Here is a 25,547-nt window from a genome sequence, read left to right as displayed (position 1 = left end):
TGACTTCAAAGTTGTTTTCATTTCATTGTATTTTCTATTTTGCTATTTTCTCACAGAAATGTTCTAAGTTAGAACTTCTAACTAACCAAAAGACAATCTGAAATACATTCAGATGGCACCGCTCTTGTCTGCAATACCAAACGTGTCCACTCGGAGTGCTGTGTCATGTCAATCGGGAAATTTGCATTAAAATCCGTCACGTGCAAACAAAGAAAAAAGAAAAGTAGTTTGTCGCTCGCCGAGTTAAATTTGCGCATTTGAAACAAAGGCTGTAAAAAATGTGCTGAGGTCAGGCGGGCTGGCAGGTATGCAAGGAATAATTGCTCAGCGCGTTGGCTCCACATGTGGCTAGCGCGCGTAGCGACAGCTGAGCGCCGCAGCTGCTCGCCGAGCGGGAGAACATTTTGAAACGACGGACGCGCGGTCGCGCCGAGTGTCGGGATGTCGGCCCGCTCCGCAACTCATTAGTCAAGGTAGGAAGCTGGGCCAAACAGCTGCGGAACATTTTCATTCCCGCCCAAAAGCTTTAGGACGCCAGCTGCCCGTTTCGATAGCTTGCCGTGTGACGCCAACACTCGCTGAATAATTGTCGTCCCGTCGCTCTCGGCTCCGCCACGCTAATGTCGCCATGGCGCCGCAACCGCCGTCCTCCCATCCAAACTTTCAATGGACGGAAAACCCCAAAAGAAAACCCACGGAGTCCGCTAGCGACATGCTAAAGGGCCCGCCTTCAAGTCCCCATTGAAGGCTTGGCCATCAAATTGTCCATCCTGCCGCCGAGTTTCAAGGTATCCAACCTCCAGTGGCGGCAGACGCAAGCTGTGCAAACAATCCTCCCGCACGCGCCATCCCGCCAGCAGATTTACAGCCGAGTCTCGCTTCCCCTGGATTTGATTCTTTTTCGTCCCGTTGTTCATCATTTTTCAATTTTTCACTCCCGCACACCGGCGGCCATAACTCAGGACACCTTGTCGTGTGGCCGCCCCCCTCAGGGATGACGAATAAAGGGGCTGTTTTTTCTCGAGGGGGTCGTCTAAAGGGGGAGGGGTATAAAACCTGAGGCGCACAAAGGCACCCCCACCCCCGCGGCCCGTCGGCGGTGGGCGATAAGCGGGTGGGAATCAAGGGCACCGAGCGGGGAAAGTGACCTACAGTAGCGGGTCGTTATCGCCGGGGGTGGGAGGCCCACAGAAACCGAACGACGATATCGCCGCCATATTTTACGTCACATTAAGTGCAGTTGCTTCACAATTTGCAAGAAGCTTTAGAAGTCAGACAATAAGACACAACAAGCGGTCACGTGTGTCCCGGTGTTGCTTCGCTTGAATTTCCGAAGCGGTGTAGTCGCTTTGTGTTCCGGCTGTGGTTGTTAGAGGCAGTCAACTGTTGTTGCGTTATATTGTGCGGAAGTGTATGTCTGTGTGTGTGCGATGCCCATATTGTCGGTGAGGAGTGCGAAGAGTCTCCAGGGTTTGAGGGGAACGCTCATTAAAGCCTGGCGTCTACTCGCAACGTCGCCTCATCCTTCAGCGTCCCTTCGACGCCCCCCCCCACCTCCACATCTTTATCCTCGCCTTCTTCATCGGTGCTTCTCTATTTCCGTCTCGGCCATCTGTCTATGTTGTCACAACAAGCAGTAAGTTGTAAATTCACGTTGGGTCGTAGCGAGGAGGTTTCCAGTCGCTTTACGTTCCGCGAAAAGATTTGTCATCTTTCACGATAACTTCGAATAAGCTACGAGGTTTACACTTTCTTTGCGTGCCTTTATTTTGAGTGGCGAGCTGTAAATTACCAATCACGGCTCAGCTTCAGGAAACTGGTGAGCCGTGATTGGTTGTGAGCTGAACCCTGGCAACTGTGATGTCATTTTCAGCAAAATGGCCACCACCTGAGATGGATCAAGGCAGGTGCAGTAGTTTTCGAAATTTCGAAAATTTGGTTCTTGAATTCCCTTTTTGGTGTTTCCTTTGCCGGAGTACGAAGGTTGCGTTACCTTAAGAGGCAAGCAAACTGCTTGCGTGTTAAGCCGCAAAGTTGCGGTGTGTGTTTTTGTTGCTCGACATCTCAGCCATGAAGTTGAAAATTCCCACACCTGGAAGTAGTCTGAGACGGCATCATAAGCCGCTTGTTTGGGCTCTCGTTGGTCGACTTGCAATTAGGAGACGGGCGGCTTTTTGTTTCTGCCTCATTTCCCGCTTTGGAATTAATGAGGTGACTGCGCACGCACACGCGCGCGCGCGCACACACACACACACACACACACACACACACACACACACACACACACACACAGACACACACACACACACACACACCGCAGCTTTAAAGGCTCATGCCTCGTAAATAAATCCCCCACTGATCCCATAGTCAACACTCACTCCATCCCGCTAACAAGTGTGTATGTGTGTGTATGTGTACGTGTGTGTGTACGCGCACGTACACTCCAATCACTTTTTTTTTTAAAGATGAGAGCTCGTGAAGGATAATTGGTGTAAAAGCCCATCTTGAAGCTGATGTAAAAATTACATTTTCTCATCTTGTTGATGGCCGTGGTAAAACAAGCCAAGAAAAAAAAAATACATTTCATTCAAACAAGAGCTTGCGCGTTAAATCAAATCATAAGAAATCAGCCGGAATGTCAAATAAATCCACCGGCTGCTACATTATTACATTCGGCAAGATTTCATAAAAGTCGAGCCAGAAATCGATCTTGAAAGTTGAAATTTCGAACCCAAATTTGACCCCTAAAACAAAATCTTTCCATGGCAGTGAAAGTAAAAGCCCCCAAAGACGTTGCGCCACCTGAAATGTTGGCGATCATACCAAGTTGTTGCGCCCGTGGCTAGTTATCCATCACACAGACAGGTGGCGCTCTCTCAGCTTGATTACCGCTCGCCAGTCAAACGTTCCAGCCTGCGGCGGCGGTGGACTCTGGAAGGCTAAATGATGCCCCCTCAGACTCCCCCCCCATAACCCGCCTCCTGCTCCCTGTGTGATGCTCTCACTGCATGATGGATGGCCTGTTTACTCCACACACAACACACAGACACACAGACACACACAGCGTTGTAAACACACACACAAAGACACACAGTCGTACATCACGGCAGCTGAGGTGTGCTGGAGTGTCTCCTCCGTGAAGGCCAAAGCAAGTCTGGAGTCTTTATGAGCCCAACGTTGGGTCGGGGAAAAGTAGCCAATATGGATTTGTCGTTTGATGGAAAAAGCGACGGCTAAAAACACAAACCAGGTTCAGGGTTTAAAAAGCGAAAAGCAAGTGAGAGGCAATAATTGCAATGCCAGCCAGAAGGCGCTTTGACGTCATTTTTTATTTGCTGCCAAAATGGCAGCAATTTGAAATGGATGACATGAGAGCTTCGCGTTTCTTCTTGAATTCAGAAAGCAGACTATCCGGCACAAAAAAGGTACAAAAGCAAATGGTGTGCGTATAAACAACTTCCTGGCTGGAGACTAATGATGTGCTTTTTTTTTTTTTACCACCACACCCAAAGCGGAGAAGCGCTTTGATGATGGAGGACGGCGGCTGACATATAAAAAGACACAATCCCCGTGCTGGCATCCCGCCCCTCCCTTCGCTGATCCCTCCATCCCCCGCGAGATGTTACCCATTTCTCCTACTACATAGTTATGTTATCGCCATGGCAACCCGTTGTTATCTCATTTTTTAACTGTGTCGGCCGAGTTCAAACTGAAGGCAACAGAGACGCCTCGTGATGCTAAGCGCCGGCCAATAAAGAGCGCGTTAAAATAGTGAGCATGGCAACAGTGCATCATTTGAAACCCTACCCCGTTCTTGAAACCCTAACCTAATATTCAAAACCCAACCTACGCTTTCCATTTGCCCAACTTTGGAAAATGGCCAAAAAGAGTCGACGTGCGATCGGGCGCGGCCGTCCTCTTATTGTCGCAACCAGCCAGGTGCTCTTAATCGTCCCATCCGAGCGGATCGCCGGCGTCGACAGTTTGATTTGTCGGCCACATGCTGGGAAACGAGCAGAGATGTGCCGTCTGACTCTCTTTTCTTTTTTTCCAAAAACGTATTTGCGAAGGCTGAGAAAAAGCCGACCTACTTGTAATGTCACGTAAGCCAATCTGCATAAGAGCGTTAGCTAAACTGGTCAATCACTCCCGTCTGGCAGCGCATTATCTCCGGTGACGAGCTTCCATTTAGCCCGCGTAACCACTCAAACGATTAGAAATAAATAAACAAATAAATAAAAATTACCCTAATGTGCCACCTTGTTGTGTTTAACGGAGCACCCCGGCTTCACGCAAAGCAAGCAAAACACTCTAGCTAATTCCTTGTCAATCGACTTCGCACCTTACTGCTTATGACTGAACTCGTTCACTGCCATTGACGACTATAGACGTCAAAGATGCCTTTTAATTGGGCTGTAGCTTACCGTGTCGCTTTCTGCAAATCAACTAAACCGCCAAGCTACGGAACAAGCAGTGGATGAAAGCGAGCCCACATTCGCTAGTACGCGAGCATCAGTCTCGGGGCTACGGCAGCTGCAGCTTGTGATGTTCCGGCATTTGTCGAGTTTTTTTTTTTTTTTTCCTCATGTCCCTTCGTCGCCTCCGGAGGGTCGTTGCGCCCACTCTGCCCTCGTCTAATCCCGCCTGTCCGAGAAAGATAGAGGCAGGCGGGTGGCAAACACAATCAGCCGCCTTTCACACACGCTTAACGGGCTTTCGCGCTTGTTGGACAAGGCCGAGTGCGGAGGCGGGCGGGGATGGCTTTAATAGCCGGCCCGGCGCGGAGGGCGGCCAAAATAAATAAGCGCTGACACCAAAAGTGTCACAGCAGTCCGCTTGGCCTCCGTCCGCCGCGTCGGCACGGCGCCGCTCATCGGCCGCCGCTGTTCCCATAAATCACTCCCTCCCGAGCTCGCTACATTAATTCCGCCGGGCCCCGCGGGGGCCGACTTGCTACTAGCGCTGATCTGCATGAGGCGCTAAATGATCTGGGAGGCCCCCTGCTAGCAGAACCTGTCCCCTCCCCCTTCAGTTGCTTCCTTGCGGCGTTAGCTGCGTGGAATCGCTAATGCGCCGGTCCAATGGCACGTACCAGTGACATGCTTTTGGCAAGTGGGGGGCAGAAATGAAAAAAAGTTAGTTTGCGTCCGCATCGTGTCGACTCTTTGCCGAGAGAATCGAGCGCAGATAATCTCTCCCGGCCAGGGCGCGTCTATGTAAACCGCATCATCCGGTATGCCTTTCAAAGGTGCAAAGTGGCGTCTGAGGGGAATGTCAACGCGGCAAATCCATATCAAGGCGACATCTCGGGCGAGCATCTGATGGCCGAGTCAGTCTGAGCACATGCTTGCGATTAAGCCGCTGCCATCTGAGTGGCGCCGCCCCGCAAAATTTGGCAAGTGTGCACTGTGGATATCGTCACGTCTTTCTTCTGAGGGGCTTTTCCAGCCAACCTCTTGGCGGATTACCCGCGGCTGCCTCACCCCCTCCCTCCCCCTCTTTTAAAGATCACAACTCCTCCGCTCGAGATGAGGTTGCCATTGGTATGCACCACCCGGAATGCCGCTGGGAGATTAAGGTGGGATGACAATGCCAGCCAGAATTCAGAGATGGCCAGTAAAATTTGATTGCTTCTCCATTGGCCACACAAAAAAAATGCTTGCTGGGAGAAGCGGTCCCTCACACTTCCGTGAAATTTGGCAAGCCGACCAGGTGGGGGACTCAAAGAACCCCAGGAAAAAAAAATGTTTTTGTTGATGTCCCTACTAAATTTCACGTGGCTAAGTGAAACTGGGTTCCAAAGGAACATTTTCTCGAGATGATGACTCCGAATCATCGAAGCGCATGAAGATCATTTCTACCGTCTAAAGCGTGCGTGACTTGCTGCGAGCGCGGCGGAGAATGTCTTAATTAATTATCAGGCGTCCGGCACACTAATCTGTCGGCGTTGTGAAGTCCTTGTCCTTCCCATTAAGTGCCACTCACGTTATCTCCTAATCAAATTAGGCACTTAATTGCGCTCCTCCCTTGACGGATCTCCTGTTTGCTGGTAGGGGGGGTACATGACTCGCTTTTACACTGCGATCAATTAACGAAAACATAATCAATACAAACGTCCGAGGCACGGCGCTCAGCAGAAACTGAGCTTCAAATAGACACAATCAAATGAGCAAAATGATCTTTCAATTGAAATATTTGTATGTCTTCTAAAGTGTCCATAAAGTAGCCGTGACTCGCCGCTTTTATTTATTTATTTAAATAGAAATTTCAAGGCTCAAGAGTTCCGCTTTGTTTCTTCCTTCTGTCGCTTTGCTCGTCCTTGGAGATTGTCGAGATTCAGCGCTTGTGAGCTCGCTCCACTTTGCAAATTTCTGCGAAGATTTCTCCACATTGTCACGTCGTCTTAAAAGCGGTTTGCCAGTAAAGCTTCGCGCCGTGCAGCTACTTGCTCGCGCCTTGTCATTGAAAAGCTTTGCGACATGGAAATGATTACCTGCGAGCGAGCGCGTGGCTTGCTAGCAAACAGGAAGCAAGGACAAAGAGGGCGTGTGGATGACTTAATGGCCGCTTTGATGGCTTCTCTGGGCGAGCACCACGCCGGCGGGGGCAAGCAAACAGATGAAACCCGGCGCGGGAGGCATTAAACGCACCAATAATCTATAAATAAGCATCCGGGCGCAGATAGTTTATCGCCGTGCCGAGGTTGTTCGGCCGCCCCTCCTCCGCCGTCGTCGCGGACGCGTCAGTAGATAAACCGGCGGGCGCGAGAGATTTAGACGACGTCAGGTGACGGCGGGGCGGCTGCTCGCCGCCAGATAATCCCGCACAAAGACGATCCTTCAGGGCACCCGCCCTGCACGTCGGTGGACGCTGCCGCCGCCGCGTTTGTCACGTCAGGCGTGGGCTTTAATTAGGGTGGCGGATTGAAGGGGGCTGCGCGCGGGCGGTCCGCAGATCCGCCGCCCCTCGCAGGACCCCGCGCTCTCTGCGCGCTTAAGATAATAGAAGCTGCCGAGCGCTGTGTTAATTGAGGGGAGATAAAGGGCGGCGGTGGTTGGAAGGGGGGCGGAGGGCGGACTACCTGATTAGAGGCGCTGTTTGGCTTCCATGACGGCCGGCCGGCCGCTATGTAATGTCAAACACCGCAGATGAGGAAAAGTTTTTCGAAAGTCACTTGCGTGCTTTGACATGAAAAAGTGGAGCGAGGAACCTGGACAATGGCGCATCAATTTAGTCAGTCTGGGTGGTGTGGCGGACCCTGTGGGGGCGTGGCCTACCTGACTGGAGGTGCTGATCTTTGGCCTCCATCTCGGCATCGTGACAACCGATCAATCTGTCGTCAGGTTTGACATAAGGGAAGGTATCGTAAGGCGACGCGTCAGATGTGACTGGTGAGGAGATAAAGATGAAGCACGTCAAGATTTTAAGACTTTTTCGGGGGAAAACTCTGAAAGTCACTTTGACATTGGAAAGTCGAGGCAGGAACCTCGGTGGCGTCCTCGTTTTACACCCGAGTTTGTGAAGTCAGACAGACGTTACGCAGGGATGAGAGGAACCTTTTTTTTATCATGACAACTAAGTGTACATTTGGACCAATCTGTTCATTTTCAGATTTTGAGATTTGTGAACGAATGCTGCACGAATTGCGATGTATGCTGGGGTGGGGTAAGGCTTCAAGCAAGGGGTGGGGTGGGGAGTCGGGGTTGTTGCGGTAGTGCAAGACGGGTGAAGAAAAATAATGAAAGGAAAAAAGAGTTTGAGCAGCTTGTGTAATTGTCGGAATGCTTGGGACTTCTTTCATTTCATTCAGACCTTCTCGCCACACTGGAGTGAACGCAGGAACGGACAGAGGGAGAGGGTGCGCGAGGAGGGAGCGGGAAGGGTGCGGCGGTGTGGGCGGAAGGGAGATCCGTCAGTGAACACACACAAACACACACGCACGCGCGTAGACGTGTGAACACACCTTCCTCCATGTTACTCGTGGGGCGATCGCTACCCCGCAGCGTCGGAATCTGTCAGCGGCGTGAAACTCACACGCAACAGCATACGCGTGTACTTTGTCGGGACATTGATGCCGACACTAAGAGTGTGTGTGCGTGAGATTAAATGACACTGTGTGTGTTACTGTGAAAGCAAAAAGTGTGTGGGTGATTGTTAGTGAAGTCGTGCGTTTGTGTGCATGTACAAGTAATGCGTGTCTGTGTGATCATTGTGTGTGAACGATTCTATGTAATAGGGGTGTGTGTGTTCGTGTGCGTTGAAAGAATGCGTGTGTAAAAGGTGTGTGTGTGTTTGTGTCTGTGTGTGTGGTGCTGATGATGAGGCAGGTGGACTGCGCAGCAGAGCTATCAGCAGTGATTGTAAGTGCAACCCTGCGTGTATGTGCGTATATGTGTGTGCGCGCGCAGACACACGCAGTTCTCTTAACACCCTCCCTTCCGACACACGCGCACACGTTCTAACGCAGACGCACATTCCTGGAGGATTCCTTCATTTCTTTATTTGTGCTGCTTTGGATGCTCCCTCCTCTTCCTCCTCCTCTCTGTCTCTCTCTCGCTCTCTCTCCGAGTCGACTTTCCATTCCCCCCTCCCGTCTTCCCATCGAGCGTGCGGCAACTCATCTGCGCGTCGGCTCGGCGACCCTCCGACACCGTGAGTATTCTCATGCTAACGCTGCCGCAGCGTTCTCCGTTGGCCGGCCGATTCTCAAGACAAAGCGGGACGGATAACCGGAGGAGGATGCGCGGGAATTTCGCTCGTCGCCGTTCTGGATGAAGCGAAGGGGGCGTTGTGTGAGTAGTTGCGCGACCGTGACTAGCGCCCTTCTTTTGACAAGTGCTGCGTGTGTGCGTGGAGCAACTTGCCGTTCATTCATCCGCCACTTTTCCCACTCGCGAGGCTTTTCCCCTGCCGTGACATCACTTCCTGTTCACATGGGAGCGGAATCCCGCGCGGGCATTTGCACTCTGAGCTGGATTTAGTGGAAAAAGTGACTTTTTCATGCACAATTGTCTGTTGCGAGTGTGGTGATGATGAATGTCAATGAACTGTTGTGGCCCTGCTGTGATGTCACTGTGGGATAAATTTGCATAATCCCGCCCCCACATCAGTTTTATCTGCAAAGGAAAATTTTGAAACAGTAATTTTTATCTTCATATAAGAGGGCCGGCTTTGATTTGCCTGTCACCTGTCATGACATCACTTCCTGTTCACGGGGAAAAGAACTTGCCCTGAAACATTGAGTTCACATTTTGCCTCTACTATTGTGATCTCACAGTTGGCGAATATGGACCGCCCCTTTGTTTCTTTTTGGAACATAGCAGCAGCTCATATGTGTGCGCGCCGTCACACAGCAGTCACGGCGGCCCCACACGGTGACCCTCGATTATCCGGCCCACCACGTGTTTGTGTGGGCACAGCAAGATGCTGATCTGCCGCCCTGACCACAACCTCTCTGGCTCTTCGCGACCCCACTTGCCAAAACATGAATCCTCACCCGTCAGGGAGTGTGCTCGTGGCATGCTAGTGGCAGCAGGCAAACTGAACTGTGTGAGTTTAGCAATTAGCAAGTGCTATGGTGTGTGCTGAAAGTTTCCCAGGTTGTCCGCACTTGTGTTGAATATTCCTCTACTCGTGAATACACTCAAAATGATCACTATGAAAAGGTAGCAGTAGTTTTCAGCGGCTCAGCTTCTCGCCAATTAGTGAATACTTAGTACTTAGCGTCCCCGCAGACTATCGGAGAGCAACGGCCCTCTTTTTTCTAGAAAAGGAAAAAAAATGACATAGACGGAGTTAGCCCACTCTCGTTGTCAGCTTCATTTACTTTCTGAAGGGTCGCAGCGTCCACGACGAGCAGTGGCCAATTAGCCGGCAATTAGCGATTAGCCGCTGACGTGAGGCGTTCAATGCGCTCCGGGCTGGAGGAGAAAAATAAAATGCAAGAGAGGGTGCGCACTAATTAGTGGGGCTGCTATGAAGGCTGTGCGTGTAAGGTTCCTTTAACGCACTTCAAGAAGAAGACGAAGCGTCTTTCTGGGGCGAGCGCAGAGAAGAAAAAAATCAGGCGTTTAGCTATTTATAGAACGCCTTTCCAAGTTGTTGCCTGGACTGCTTATTTTGCCTTCAGTACAAAGTCATTAAAGTATCATCATTAAAGAATCGACAGTGTTTATAAATACAGTACACTTCTGTTTGAATCTAAAAGTGTAGATCTTAGTTTGAATCCCAAACTTGAGCTGAACCCCGCTTTCAAACCTGAACCCTATCTAAAAACCCTACTCCAAGAAATCTGTCTTGTTTGAAACCCTACCTGGATTTTCAAGTATGCTTTCAAGCTTGAGTTTGGCTTTCAAACAAGAGTTAGTGATTAAGCTTTCAAGATCGGGTCAAGGGTTTGAAGTCGGGATTCAGCCAGACTTAGTTTCCAAGTGGGCTTTTAAGGCAGGGTTAAGGTTTGAAACAAGCTACAAATTAAATTTCACCCTGGCTAATGCAGGCGAGGAGGTGATGCATTTTTTACAAGGTGAGCCCGTGTTGAGGAGGAAGAGAGGGAGGGAGCGGGAGAAAAGAAGAGAAGGTGTAGGAGTCAGAGCGGCTGCATGAAAGCGTAGCAATAAGCGACCGTTAGCAGCCGCGACGTTCGCCACGTTTGGCCGCAACCCGCCGCACCGCTGGGAAATTTGAAAGAGAAGCAATTTCGCATGCACACAATGAGGGGGCGGTGTTTTGTGTCTTGCGTGTGTTTTTGGTGCTTTTTTTGCCGCAACTTTAGGCAAGGTTTGAAATTGGAATTTGGTGATAATTTGACATGCCACTAGAGGGAGCCTGTATACCAACTACTAGGCATATTGTGGCCCAAGCGTGACAAAAACATTTGCTGACTCGGCAGAAAGCACCAAACAAGTCCTTCGATCCAATTTTTTGGACTGTCGAGTCAGGCCTCGCCACCCCGGGGGGCTGCGTCAGGTGTTGGGTGCCCAGCCGAACGGCGGCCCCCCCGCTGTCAGCGCCTGCTATATTTAAACTGGAGGTCACCTGTTGTGGAGCGCCGCTTTCAACAGCGGGGCAAAGGTCGCCGGTCTTGATTGACAGCCGGGGGAGCGCCCGGCCCGCTGGCGGCGGCGGCGACTGCTCCGACTTCTTCTGACTCAGTGCTGACACACGCTAAGAGTGGTTGCATCAGCATGGAAAGTAGACTTTCAATTTAGACTTAGGTTCTAACGATATCCAGGTTTCAAATTAGGAAGAAATATTTTCCAAGGTTGAGGGAGGAGCGTAAAAAAAACCTAGAATTATGTTCTGCCGGTGACCTCGGCCACGCTCGGCTGAAAACGTAATGTCAAAAGTTGCCGGCGTCATTCTTCACTTGATGGAAGCAAATCCTCCTGAAGGACGCCGCGTCCTTCGCCGCTCGAGCGGAGGAAGCGGCAAGCTGGCTCGCTGGACTCTCCCCACCCCGAAAGTATTGGGACGCCCCTCTATTCTATCTGTCAGTTTGTTTGAGTGTATTTGGAATGCTGTAGCACCCCTGCCTGATCATGATAATGGTTCCTTCCAGTTTCTTTCCAAACAGACTCCCACTGAGCCACCCTGTTCGGTTTTCCTAAAAGCGGGATTAGCCGTTGGATTAACAGTCCTTTTGATGAACTTTCTATATTTTCATCTCCTTAAAAGCTTCCCAGTCATTGTTTTTGGGCTCCATTTATGGGCAAGGGTTCCGGCAAGCTGTTGCGTGTTGAAGCGGTGCTGGCACAAATTGGCAGGCTGTTTTGTTTTCGGGAAATGTTGGCGAGTTTCCATGGAAACCTGCCAGCAGGAATTAACGGCAATTGGCAGGAATTTATGGGATTAATGCAAAATATCTGCAAGTGTACAAAAAGGTTAAGTTGACTTGAGGAACAATTTTTGTTGTCTGCATTTTGCTTAAATCAAGCAGATGTTTTATCGCTGCCCTATCCAACCTCTGCTATAGTTGAGATTCATCCTTGATTATTTTAAATATATAAAACGGATCAATGAAATATCTGTCTGTCATGAATGGTAACCTTAACATCTGATGCGCCAGTTTTGCAGGATGTCTGTCCGAAAAAGTTGACAAAGCTTTTTGCTGTGTTTTGTGTGAAACACTTGCCAATACCCGCTAGTTCGATGTGTCTGACGTGCCAATTTTCCTGGATCGCTGCGTGAAAGAGAGGTCAGAACTGTCTTGCTTGGCTGGGTTCTGTGTGAAGGAAGTGAACTGTCCCGCTTGGCTGGGTTCTGTGTGAAGGAACGCAGCCGAACAAATGCTAGATCGAATGCCTCAGCTTTTGCATGATCTGTGTGAAACAAGTGACTGAGGCAGATGTTGTCCTCATTTTCCAGATAAGTCCCCTTGAGACGTTAAATCCTCCTCCTCCCTTTTTACGAACGGACGGTTTTTCCTCCTTTTATTATCGCTACTTCACGCATGCTAATTGCCATAAGGACGCTAGTCTGTTTTGGGCACTAGCATCTGGATCACTTGGCATCTTGAAATTTGGTAGCAATGTCTATAATGAGTAGACCCGCAAAAAAGGTCATGCCTCAAAACACACGACGACTCCGCCATTTTCATTTGGTGCGGCTTGCAATCTTCTCATCACATTTGTATGATGTCGTTGTAGCGCTCGCTAACCTGCTGCCAATTCATCAGCTGTCCGTCCGCCGAGGCAAAACCACTGTTGATTGTGCATCAACATTCCAGCAAAGCGCTTGGTCGCTGTCAAGACGCCTTACGGCTCATCGCTGATGAAGATTTCAAGGCAAACACGCTATTGATCGACTGATTGAGTCTGACAGCGGCTTGCGATTATGCTGACGTGGCCAACATGCTGATGAGCCCCGTCGTTCATTAGTGTGCGCAAAAAAGTCCAATAGACAAAATGTTTGGTGTTTCAGTACGCGGCCGAGGTGTCGATGAGATGACGGTAGGACAACATGGCTGCCCCGGCAGAGTGTTGCCGTGACAACGGGCCGATGCTACACCGCCGTTTCGCATTCGTCCACCCACGCCCGCCGCGCGGCTCTTTGCACTTGGTGGCCTTTTGTTTCCCTTCCGCGGCTTGCGGGAAATAAAAACAGACTGAAAGAGCAAAGTCTCACTGTCACACTTTGGAATCAATTTAGAGTTGGCACCACTTGAGTGCACTTAGGAAGTCGAAAGTCAAACGTCAAAAATAGAAAAACATGTCCCGTGCTGTTGTCGGTCGTCATTTCCTTCATTGTTGAAAGTGAGTGAAACAAGATCTTCCCCTGTGAGAAAGTTTCCCACCGAAGGCTTTTCTTCTCAGCCGTCATGAATCTATTTTTTTTTCGGACATGCTGGTGGCGATCGGCGGCGTGTTAGCGCGCGTGCGAGGGCGGCGTCACCTCTCAGTTAAGGCAGCGCGGGCGTCCTCAGGGCCCACGCTTGTGCTCGGACAGATGGCCTCTGAGTTAGCGGCTGACACGGTGGACGGTGGCTGAAATTTTGCTGCTCCGACGGTCGCCCGAGGTGGAGGCAGAGTGAGGGCGGTGGCGTTGCCGTCTGCATGCTAACGCGGCGGACGCCTGAAATGCATGCAAGTACAACGATCCTTCGCGTCTGCAGTTACATTTCCAGGCGCACTGCACCCACTTTAATGTCACGTCCAAGAACCTCTGAGGTGCAGTCTCGCAATTCTGAACATCAAAAACCTAATTGGGTTCTTGAAGTTCCAGAAAAAACGAGCAAATTCAAAACTCGTGGAACTTGACTTGGAATCGCTGCTTTGACATGGGACGACCTTCTGGCTGCGTGACAGCAACACAAGTGTTTCAATTAATTCAATTCGCTAATGGTTTGTTCCAAGCAGATGCTAACATAAATAGCATGTAGCTGAAAGCATTATAGCCAACAATTAGCGTGGAAATGAGTAGGGAAGCTCGCCAACGAGCCGCGAGTAAGCTAGTGAGGGACTACTCGGACTTCATTTCACTTGTCTGGCTTTATTACACGCGGCTCCGTTGTTTTTACGACTTCATGCGTTGTGTTTGATGCTATGCTATATTTATCATGTGCGAGGTGTGTTATATTTTGGCGGGCGCCTTCCTGGGCCCGAGCTGTTGTGTTGTGAGTTATTGTTGTCGGCGGCGGGCCGGTCGCGGCTCTCCCGAAGTGATTAATTTGCGCTGCTTGTCATTAGCCGAAGCCGTTAAGAAGAATTATTGCTCATCTGGATGCAAATAGTGATGAATTGCGGCCGGCCGCGCTCCATTTGTTCTAATGGAAGTTCTGCCCGGCTGCTTCATGCCGCCGACGCGCCGGGTCTCGTCCGGCTCCGCCCACTTGTCGCAATTTGGAGCCAGTGGGTGCACAAAATGGCAGCGCCGGTCATGAGGCGACCCATAAACGTCTCGCAAACTCATGGCTGAGAAGACACGGCAAGTCTGCCATTTTGCTTTGAAGCCACCATTTTGGGATCCTTCAAAGATGAACTTGACATTAAGTTCATTTCTACCGAGCAGCTTTAACGTTATTTTGTGACGGCTTTTTCTCACTTGTCAAGAAGCGATTGAAGGCTGTGTTGCTTTTTATTCCATCTTCAATCCAACCTGTCACGTTTTTATGACCTTTTCATATCAACGCCATTGAGATATGACTGAAAGACAAGAGCGTGGTGTCGCTGCAATTTGGTACGCACGGATCAGATTGGACGTATCAATCAGAATTTCCTGCACACCAGAACCAATCAGGACTCGAAGCCCTGCGTCTTCGGCGTCGTCAGCGAGAGCTCTGTGCATCTGATAGCGCGGCTCGCACCTCTGCGCTGTTGTTGTTTGTCTTCCCGGCCGCTGTTGGGGGTTCGCTTTCAACGTTGAGTGACAGATGGCGGCCATTAGTGTATATTCCATGCATCTGTTGCAAGCCGCTAATTTACCTCATTAGGGGGGAGAGCGTAGAAAGGCGGGGTGGGGGTCTGGGGGGGGGTGCATGTGGAAGCTTTTTATTAGTGGGAGTGTTAAACATGAGGAAGGAGGAGGATGGGGGTGCCGCAGAGATGTGAGTGGCAGCTGTTAAACTTTACACCCGTGGAATGGAACAAATACACAAGTACGCCACTCATGCTAGCTTCCAAGCTAGCTTCCAAGCTAGCATTGGCAGCTTTTAAATAAACGTACTCATCAACACCATTACTGTCACAGCGCGATTTTTTTTTTTTATGGTCAGACGTGAGCGGGCAAAAACAAAAAGTGGATGAGAAAGTTCCAGGCCAACAGCTGGAAAGCGACGGCGTCAATGAACCTCGCAAAAGCGTCTTCAGACGATTAACTCGACCGTGCTGCGCTTTGTTTCCGTTTGAATTCACGTCTGTGTGCGAGCGGACAGATTGTGAGCAAGGAAAAGGAATTCCACAAAAAAAAAGAAACACAGACTCACACATGCAGAAAAAAAAAAGAGAAGGAAATTAAATAGCACAAATCCGCACATTTTAATTAAAGCTTTAAGGTCTGCAGGAGCGTGCTGAGGCTTTATCCCGCGACAAAGTAGCGCACAATGACATGCTAAAGCTCATTCTGACTCCTCTCTAATTATCTACGAAATATGCCAAAAATCACACTTTTTCACTCAGTTAGTTTGGTGCTGAACATTTATCCAAAATTGATTACTTTGAAGACTAACGTAAGCGGTAAAAACGTTCTGTAATGACAGAACGTTTTTTTGTATGTTTTTACATACAAATCATGGCACAGAATTTTGTTGATTCATCAAAAAACGGCAACATCTTTTGAAATTCTTGAATGTTTTGTGTAAATTTAGTCACTGAAAACTTTGCTTCGCTGCGGGCGTGGTCATGTGACTGCCCGGGTCTGTTTGATTGGTTACTGGGAATCAGCAGTGTCACGGAAGAAGTCTCTCTGATTGACAAAAAAAAACTACAAAAAAAAACAATTTGGTCAATGTAAACTAAACAAATACTAAACCTGAGAAGATCCTGGAAGTCTGCTATTTGACTTTCAAGTCAGCGTTTTCGGGTCATTTTGTCCATTTACAGGGGTCCGCCAATAAGAACAAAAAAATTAAAGAGCCCAATTCTCCTCATTTTAATGAAAGCATTCAAGTCTGTGCGAACACGCTGAGGACAAAGTAGCACGCGACGACCCGCTCGGCCTTATTATGAGCACATTTTTTAATTGGTTCAGCCAAACACTTTTCAGTCAGTCAGTGAGTCCGGTGGCCAATGTTTTAAAAAAGTGTGCCCGTGCGGATTTGCGAGGCTGACGCTCAAACTCCCTCCAAGAGAGTTGAAGCACGTCTTTGTGAATTTAAGCAGATTTGCTATCAGGACTTCTTTTTTTTTTTTTCAATTGACCTGGCGGCCTGCCCGAAGGATTTAACCTGACCGCCAGGAAAATCCAATATTTCTCCAAGTTATCGTCCAATCAAGGCAGCTGGACTGCGAGTGAGTGTGTGTGTATGTGTGTATTTGCGCACGATGACCTGCAACCACTTTGAGCACGATTCTTTTTTGCTTTCGTTGTTTTTTTTCCCCCACTCATCAACATGTTTGACATGCAGTATTTTCACACTTAGATCATGAACAAAACAAGTGGCGAGGCCACCAGTTGCCATGGTTACCTTAACCAACTCTGGAAATAAACAGCCCTTTTCGGCACACAGTTTTTGAATGAAAACGATGATGCAAGATTCCATTTTTTACACAGACAGCAGCATTGTTGTTCATAAAATATATGAACATTATGTAAACAATTCTAGATTGGATCCACATGCTGTTTCACCAAGTCAAAGGCATTATCTGACCACTGGAAGCTGATCACAGTGGCGGAAATTTAATTTCAACCGACGACAGTTTGGGTTTTAAAGTGTTTTTTCATTCCCGAGTGCAGCGATCTTTATCTCCGTCGCTGCAATCTTTATGCACGTGCACGTCGACGCCAACGCTGTCTTCCCGCTCGCCCGAGGCTGCCGAGCATCAAAGCGGAGTCTACGCCTGCTGTGACTCTATGAGCACAGATGCAATTTTTTTGGGGTAATGGGTCACGGCTAGGTTACCCTTTTGTGAGACTGACTGGCGTGTGCACGTGTAACAAAGATGTATATTTTTTCAAAGTTTCTATTATGGTAGCTCTCTGAGCAGAGGTTGTCTCATTAAGTCAGTGCCGGACGTTATTAGCGTTACAGGTTGGCTTTACTTTCACATTTATAGATGACATCAGAATATTTTTATTTGAGTCATTGACTAGTTTGCCACCAAAATCCCATTTTTGGCCTTGTTTGTATTGTCTTATAGTTTTGAGACCTAGCAAAAACAGTAGCATTAAAAAGAATTCTCCGCTTGTCACATCAACTGCTCTTTTGATCAAAACTGGTTGTTTTTGGTGACACTAAAGACCAGAAAAAGGAGAACTTTGGTATTAGACCACTAATGCTAATCCCTCAAAAAACAGAATTCCCTAGATTTCATTGCATCCATAAAAGATGAAATCACTCAAAATGACCAAAAGTTAGCCCACTCGACTTCCAACGCAATTGTGTAATGCCATGTTTATTATTGTGCCGGTTGTGCGGCAAAAATGAAAAAAAAAAAATGCTATCGGCAGTGGTGTTGGCGTTCAAAGAATCAATACGATATAAGTTTGTGTTCAAGTTTCCTCGCCAAACTTCTCTGAGCCCCGAAGCAAATGTACAGCACGTCTCTGCCCCGACACTGAAGAATTCACTCCGTTTCGTCAACAACAGATCATCCAGGGAGAGAGAGAGGAAAAAAAGTCTTCATTTTTTATTTGTTTCATGAAAAATCTTCACACCACTTCCTCTTTTTGTGTTTGTGTGAAAGTTGCTGTGATGTGATATCACAACAATCGTATTCTTCTGCGGCGAGACTTCGGTAGCTATTAAAAAATAAAACTGTGAGCAAAATTTGGTTTGACCTGCATCGTGGCTAAATGTTTGTAAACACCCACATGTTTGTTTTGTCACAGTGTTGCGAGTTAAAAAAAAAGCAACAAACAAGTTAAAAAAAACAATCAAGGATTACCTTTCACCTTTCCCCCGACGCAGAATGAGTTTGATAATAATATAAATATACATATATATATTTTAGGCATCTCTCGACTCCTACAATGAACATAAACATGAGCATGTGTGTGTGCGCGTATGTCTTGCTCGCTCGCGTGTGTGCGCCAACGGGCGCAGCTTGCGTCTCAGCGTGCGCCAACATTCCCGTTCTCAGCGTGCGCGCCGGCTGCGCAGCTTTCACCCGAGGCCAAAGGAATGTCCTCTGCTTTTTCTCGTCCTCCTCACAGCTTCCCCCCCTTCCCACGCTCCCTCGCTCGCCCACGCCAAACGCCCGCCGGCCAGGACGGCCTCGCTCACCTTAACCGGGACAAGGTCGCCGAGTTGACTTCAAGAAATTTGATAGGAAGACCTTTCAGTCTCGCTTAGTCTCACCGTAGGAATATTTCATTGTCCTAGAGGGCTAGTGCGCTTCATTAGCATGGCACGCTAAGTTTAAATTGTCTTAAGTTGTCTCACTCGCGAGGACAAAGCGTGTACTAGTACACGGACCTTAAGCTGGATGTCAAGGATATTGAATGAATGCTCCAAGGGCTTCCTATAGAATCGGATAAAGAATTAAATAAAAGCGAGAGAGCGAGAGAATTTGAAGCCGGGGCCTGCGGCGAGCAGGATCAGCGTGACGCCTGCGGACCTTCTGTTCCTTTTCGCAGCCGACTCGACACAAAGTCGCAAAGTGAACATCTTCTAGCTAACACTTTTCGTCTTGCAGGGGATCTTCCATTGAACAAGTATGATTAAAGCGCCCCCCCTCAAAAAAATCCTTATGCATTGTGGCACCCCCTAGTGGCTCGTTTGTGTCAAGCAGCAAACTTTAAACTTCTCAGTTGGCCTCGAAATGACTTTGAGGGGTTTGTGTGTTGTGTGCTCTTGGCTTTCTATACATTTGGTGTTATCATGGCTGCACCTTGTAATGGGAAACATGCATGAATGTGTTCTCTGGCACGCTTGTCTTTCTATTGTTGTGTGCCACAGCAGAGTTTGTGCGTGTGGTAGGCCTGCTGGAGACAGAGTTGGATATTTTGCGCTAGGACATCCTCATTCTTCTTCACAGCACAAGTGGGAGCTGTGTACGTATGTGCCATCGTGTGTGTGTGTGTGTGTGTGTGCGTGCGTGTGTGTGTGTGCCCTCCCACTCCATCCTGCTCATATTTCTTTTATTGGCCGTGTGTGTGGCGATGTATCCATGGGACAGGAGGTGTGTGTGTGCGGGTGTGTGTGTGTGTGCACGCGCTCGTATAAAATGGCGAGTGGCGCTTGCCTGGGAGGAGCGAGTTGCTTGCTGGGAGCAGTGTGAACAGCTGCACAGGGGCCTCGGGGGCCCTTATTGTTGAACACATCAATTCATTATTCAGCTTGCATGTGGCTGTGTTTTTCCTTTTTTTTTTTTTTTTTAACATTTGTGTTAAGGTCAGGCTCCAGCAGGGGGCGCTGTCACCCCCATGGTGAGGCCTGACAGTGGATGTAGGTCAGTGGCTGAAGGACGCAGCATGACATTTAGCCTTCGCCCACCATGGCGTTCCATTTCACGCAGCTAGAGGGAGCTTCAGGGTTGTTGCTGGATATGTAAAAACTACTCCTAATCATTACAATGTCACAAAATGTCAATACATGTTGCTATGGGTTACTAAATATTGTATAGCAGTCTCGAAAGGTCGATAAATGTCAGTAGCATAACTAACCGGCAATTAACGCTGCTTTGTGTCGCCACATCTGGATAAACATTTACCAACAGCGCTAAGTGTTGCCAAATGTCACTTAAGGTCGCTAAACACCGATAAACGTCTAAAAGTTACTAAACTTCACTCAGAGTTGTTAAATATAGTTAAGTGTCAAACATTTAGCCATAAAGTTGATAATTGTTGCTTAATGTTATTAAATGTTACTTAAGTCAGAAAATATCGGAAACGTAGCTCACCTGACAAGGTGTGCAGGTAATCCCCTGCAGTTCACGTTCAGCCACCAGAGGACGCTCCTGTACTCTGTCCCGATGACGCGGAAATGCGGATCCTGGGGGCCGTGTGTGTGCACGCACGCATTTGCGAATTTGTGCGCGTGCGTGTGTGTTTTTTGGGAGCGTGTAGGCGGTTGCCTGTCTAAAAAGAGGGTCATTCGAGGACAAGCGGAAGGCCCGTGGTATTTCTTTCTGCACAGCGACATCCAGTGGGCACATGCGCAACTACAACATCAGTGGAATTTAATAGAGCCACATTGTTCAGTCCAGCCAGTCTTTTTCTAACCTTGGCTGAACCTACATAGGGGAAAAAAATCCCACGGCACACTGCCAAACAAAAATGTCACAAAAAGTTGAGATGTTGAAATAATAATCATCTCGATTCAGTTCCTCAGGGCGAAATTTGAACTGAACGCAATCATGATTCAATGATATAAGAAACAGGTATAAGAAACACGCAGCATGTTAATTATTATAAAAATTCTTTATTTGTAGCAAATCATTTCTGGATCAATGAAAGAAAAAAATCTGTTCGATCAAATATTTGCTTTTAGCCATTTAATGATCGATTCCAACTATTACATTTTTCAAGCCATGATTAATAACCCTGCGGCTGGCCAATTATTTGATTTAAACAAAATTAAAAATTAAATTGTTTTTACATCCATATTTTTTAAATTAACTATTTAATTCAAACAAACTAATAAATTCATGTGTAAATTGTTTATTTTGGTATTCTTTTTTATTTTTTTAAATCAGCCAATCATTTAATTTGATGAATGTTTCAAGGTAATTTGCTCACTATATTAAAAACAAACAAATAAAAAAATTCTGCCAATCACAAGTGTTCAAAATGGCCTATGGTAAACAACGAGGAGACTCCCCCCCCCAATTTTGTGTGTGTGTGTGTGTGTGGAGGGGGGGGGGTAATTTCTGGCCTCCTCTTCCTGCTGTGTTTTCATCAGTGGCCACAAGATGGAAGCAGTGATCTGGATTAGCTTTCCTGAGGAAGTGTGGGAATGAATTGCCTCTTCTTACAGGCTTTAACATTTATGCATTTTACCTCCACAACACCTTTAATAGCATCCCCCTGGGGAGTAACAAAAAAAAATCATTCCCCGCCAACCCGTACGTCCGATTACCACCAAATCCGGCACGCATATTCATCTCGATTCGATGCACATACACACACACAAAAAAGACTCAAGAAGCCAAGGCTGTAAAGCAGCATCCATTTTATTTTGTCCTGAAAATTAGTGAGATCATCTGCGGAAGGAAGTCTTGTTCTTAATGAGAGGATGACATCTTATTAATCAGAGTGGACAGCCGAAAGGATTTGCGGCCAGGAAATGATTCTCACTCACGAGTCAGCATTTTTACAGTATTTATTGAGCAACTTTCTCATTTGATGGTGAAAAAAGCGTTTCCGTCAACGAACAGCAGCAGAACTCAAGTGAAGGTCACACGCGGAAGCCTTTCGGATTTCTCCCCTTTTGAAAGTGACGACCAAACATGCACAGATTTTTTTTTTTGCCTGTGATTATAAGGTGCCTTTTATTCTCCCGTCTTCTGTATTAATATTGAATCAAATGGGACTAACAGTGAGAGCTATTAGTTGAATGTTTTATGGTGATTTGACATTCCTTGCATGCGCAAAGGCAAAAAAAAAAAAACCCTCAAAATATCAAACCTGAGTTTTTCTTTGATGGACCAATATGACCCTGAAATACCGTACCTCAAAACAAAATGACAGAATTCTGATGTCTTTTTGGGTAAGACTTCTTGAGACTTTTTTGTGGGTCTTCTCATGTCTGTCCATCAAACTTCATGTTTAATAATACTCGCTTCAAGGGCTGAATTCATAAAGTAAACTCCGGAATAACAAAAAATGTCCCAAATGACATCAAACCAAAATGTCAGAGTTCAAATTTCTTTTCAGGCAGCAATTGTTGATGTTTTTGTGGCACTATTAATGTTAGAATTTAGAAATGTTGACCAAATCTCATTTTCATCATGGCGAATAAAAACTCTTGAATCTTGGATTTTGGTAAATGATACTACCAAGGCAAATATTGCTGAATTTTAAACAACACTCAGAGGTGACAAAAAACAGTCGACAATGTTCATTTCGAACCAAAATAGGCATGGGTGTTTGAGATATTTTTTTTGTGGGTCTACTAATCAGAGTAGGTCAACCAAATTTTATGCTACAAAGTGGAACTGAATTATTATTTTTGAAAGTGGCTGCTACTGAGATAATTTTGAGTCTCAAGCTCGCAACCCAAATGTAAGCCCTAAATTAGTTAGTTATCCCTCCAAATATTGATTGATTTGCCTTCTAATTGGGATGACTTGCTGCCTTGATGGCATAAACAAACCATGTTGTTTGTGGCGGGCGGGTGGAAAGAAGAAAACTCAAACCAGTGCGCTTATTAAAAAGCTACGCTAATCTTTTGCGGAGCACACATTTCTCTCAGATAAAGAGCAGCAAATTAATTACCGGTTAATTATCGCTTTTCACACTGCTTGCTTGCTGCAAACACGACAATGGGCGCTTTTTATTTTTCATTTTGCCATTAACACTCTTCCCTCCCTTCTAACAGCGTTTGTATTTTTTTCCCGCCTCTTTTCAATGAGCGCTTATTTACTCCTCGCTACACATTTTTACTCACAAAACCTTTTGCTTGCTTCTTCTCGTCGAGCGACAAAATCTGATTTGAATGCAAATTGCCGAGCCCAGCCGGCCGCGTTTGTGTTTTTGTGTCGAAGGCACAACAAGATTGGAGTGGGACAAAAACAGGAAGCACTCGAGTTAAACACTCAGCGGGAAGCACTTTTTTCACACCAGCTTTTCTTTATATTATTATTTTCAAGAGTGATGCATTTAGGCCCCTGGCATTCTTCCGTGTTAAAGAAATATTTGAATATAATGTATATGTATATATGCAGTGTGTGTGTGTGTGTGTGTGTGCAGAGATGAAGAACACGACTATTTTGTCATTTTTGTCCAAATTTTGTGATTTAGTCAATTTATTTTACTCCAAAATATGCATTTTTAATGAAAACTGTTTGTATGTGCGGTATTATAATATTTTTGCATATTCTTAAAAGTGTTTTAAATTAAAACCATTGAAGTTGTTTGGTTTTGTTTGGTGAGATTTAAAAAAAACCTAAAATTTGAAATTCTCAATAATTTTTTTAATCAATTAATTTTTTAATCAGTGGCAATGTTCTTTAAATTGGATATTTGAGGCATCTTTCGCTTGTGTCACTTTTGATTTTATGATGCGAGAACTCAGTGATTCCGTACAAACGAGCATCCAAGTGCAGCGGCAGTTGTCCGACGCTCTTTCCGTCGCATTAGCCTCATCGTGAGTGCAAAGTGTTCCACTAGACGAGGGGAGAAAAAAAAAGAAAAAAGAAAGGACTCGGCGGAGGCTAATTTGATTTGACCGGGCAATCACTCAGTTTGTTCCCTCATCAAAGCCACAAAATGGACTTGTGAAGTGGTCCTTATTAAGACCGGAGTCGACGACGAGAGCGGGACAATGAGCCTCGATGACCTCAGCAAGTCGCTCCTTTCATTCGGGAACAAAAGTCTCGCTTTCAAAAGTCATCGTCAGCTTGATTGGCAGTTCAAAGAGGGCGGCTCTGTTTCGGAGCACATGCGCGCTTACAGAACCGTACCGGTCGTCACGAAATTGCCAGGACGTGCCATACATGACAGCGTGCACCAATAAGACCCACCACGAGAGGAAGTCGGCCATTTTGGTTTGAAAACGCCATTTAACGGGCAAATTTACCTTTAGTTTGGGAGAAAGTTAAACAACAATTCAGCCCCAGACACTAGTTTCAAGAACTTTTCGGTCCCGCTGAGCGCTGCAGTTGTGTTCGACCCAAAAGTTCTTGACAGTGACGACCGGTGAGCAGCCAGAGTCGGCCCATCGTGTCATCAACTTTCAACGGGACGCGCACACAAAAAAAAGTCCAAATGCAAGCACTTTTCCCACCGCTCTTTCTTCCCGCCGGCGAGGTTGGACCGCTGAGTGGAATTTGGGTTCCCTCCAGGGAGAAAGCGAGTGTTCTTTATTTATTTCACCTCCCCTTGTCAGGTTCCCGTAAGCCATTTTGGCTGACGGGAGGGCTAGGCGGTAGGACGGGTGGACTGGGGTGTCAAAATGGCAGCACGTGACGCGTTAAAGGAGGATGTAAAGTTCAGCACGATACGGCAAAGCACGAGATTCCTCAAGAGTAATGTATTCCTCGACATGTGCCTGCCCCCTAATGCACCAAAATTCAGACGAGAGATTAAGATATCGCCATCGTTGACATTTGAGCGATGTAGTATGAATGGAATTGGATTATTGGCACAAGCTTTTAGTCTTGTTTTGCAGTATAAATTATATAAACTGAAGTTTTCAAATCACAACTGTCAAATCCACAAAATGGATGCTACTGCTATGCTAATTTCCCTTAGCCTGTCAATGCCACTTTGGGTTAAATGTTAGCATAAAGCTAGTAGACAAAATGGTTTCGATGAACATTTTTGTCGATCTGGATAGGGTCATCTGCCATTTTTTGCACTCGGGGGGGCCTTTTGAGCGCCCACTTCTCAGTGCAACTACCTTTCTTGGCCAACTTCCTCGCCGCATGTCAGGTAGCGTCTCTCCAGAGATGAGTCATCCTGCTCTCTCGTAACCAAATTTGCACTTTTGCGGCGCGTGGCGTCCACCCCGGCGGCTTTGAGGTTTATTTATTTACGCCTGGCAGCCTTCTCCTCCTCCTCTTCTTCTTCTCCTCTTCATTGCGGACCCAAGAGAGAGAGAGCCAGCGCCTGCGAGGCCGCTGGGATGGGGTTAGCATCGATTGCTTTATTGGTGCGCTCGGCTCCTCTCGCGTTGGAGCATTTGTCTTGTCTGGGGCCGGCCTGGAGATCGTTCGTTTATTGCTAACGTCGCGGCGGGGGTGGGTGGATGCCTGGGGGGGGGCTTCACACTGGGAGGGGCGAACCTGGCCAGGTTAATCTGCAACTAATGCAATTTTTGCTACAGCTAAGTGAGAGTTGCAGAATTGATCAGTTTAATGAGCGCCAATGCAGAAATTTTTTTATATCAACTTTGAGTATCTGACTTTTCTTTTTTTAACATTTCTTAATATCACCAGACATACTTTCTAGCGTTCACCGTGACACATAATGGCTCTGTTCACGTGTTAGATTTCGTCTGACTTTCAACGCGGTGGCATTTCTCGTCATGATTGAGGTGACAAGCTGAGATTCTTCCTCCGATCTTTTACTTCAACCCAAACGATCTAAAATTAGTGATACAATGTTGCCATCTACTGGCTTCTCTTCATCATTACAGTCATTTATATGACTGAATTTTGCAGTTGACTGAGTGAGACCCACTTCCACGCCAAAAACTAACTGGACACAAATATTTGTCATACTTTTGCCCATTTTATTTTAGGAGTTTGGCGTTTCCAACGAGGTCAGCTTGGCCAGGTGGACCCACA

General features: G+C 47.1%; 1 protein-coding gene across 7 annotated transcripts in view; it reads left to right on the top strand.

The window, feature by feature from the left end:
• LOC119126422 (RNA binding protein fox-1 homolog 3-like) overlaps positions 1 to 25,547 on the top strand; it is a 156,447-nt gene that overhangs the window by 32,472 nt on the left and 98,428 nt on the right. For 4 of the 7 annotated variants that reach the window (XM_037257696.1, XM_037257697.1, XM_037257699.1 and 1 more), the window contains exon 1: positions 8,660 to 8,792. The exons of 2 other annotated variants lie outside the window; for them this stretch is intronic. In XM_037257696.1, coding sequence (XP_037113591.1) covers positions 8,772 to 8,792 — 21 coding nt within the window. In that variant the 5' untranslated portion in view covers positions 8,660 to 8,771. One more of the 7 variants, XM_037257701.1, reaches the window with a different exon arrangement.

The sequence above is a fragment of the Syngnathus acus genome, chromosome 8 (assembly GCF_901709675.1).
Source record: "Syngnathus acus chromosome 8, fSynAcu1.2, whole genome shotgun sequence".
Classification (NCBI taxonomy): domain Eukaryota; kingdom Metazoa; phylum Chordata; class Actinopteri; order Syngnathiformes; family Syngnathidae; genus Syngnathus; species Syngnathus acus.
Note: the sequence above shows the minus strand (reverse complement) of the source record. Positions and strands in the feature narration are given on the sequence as shown.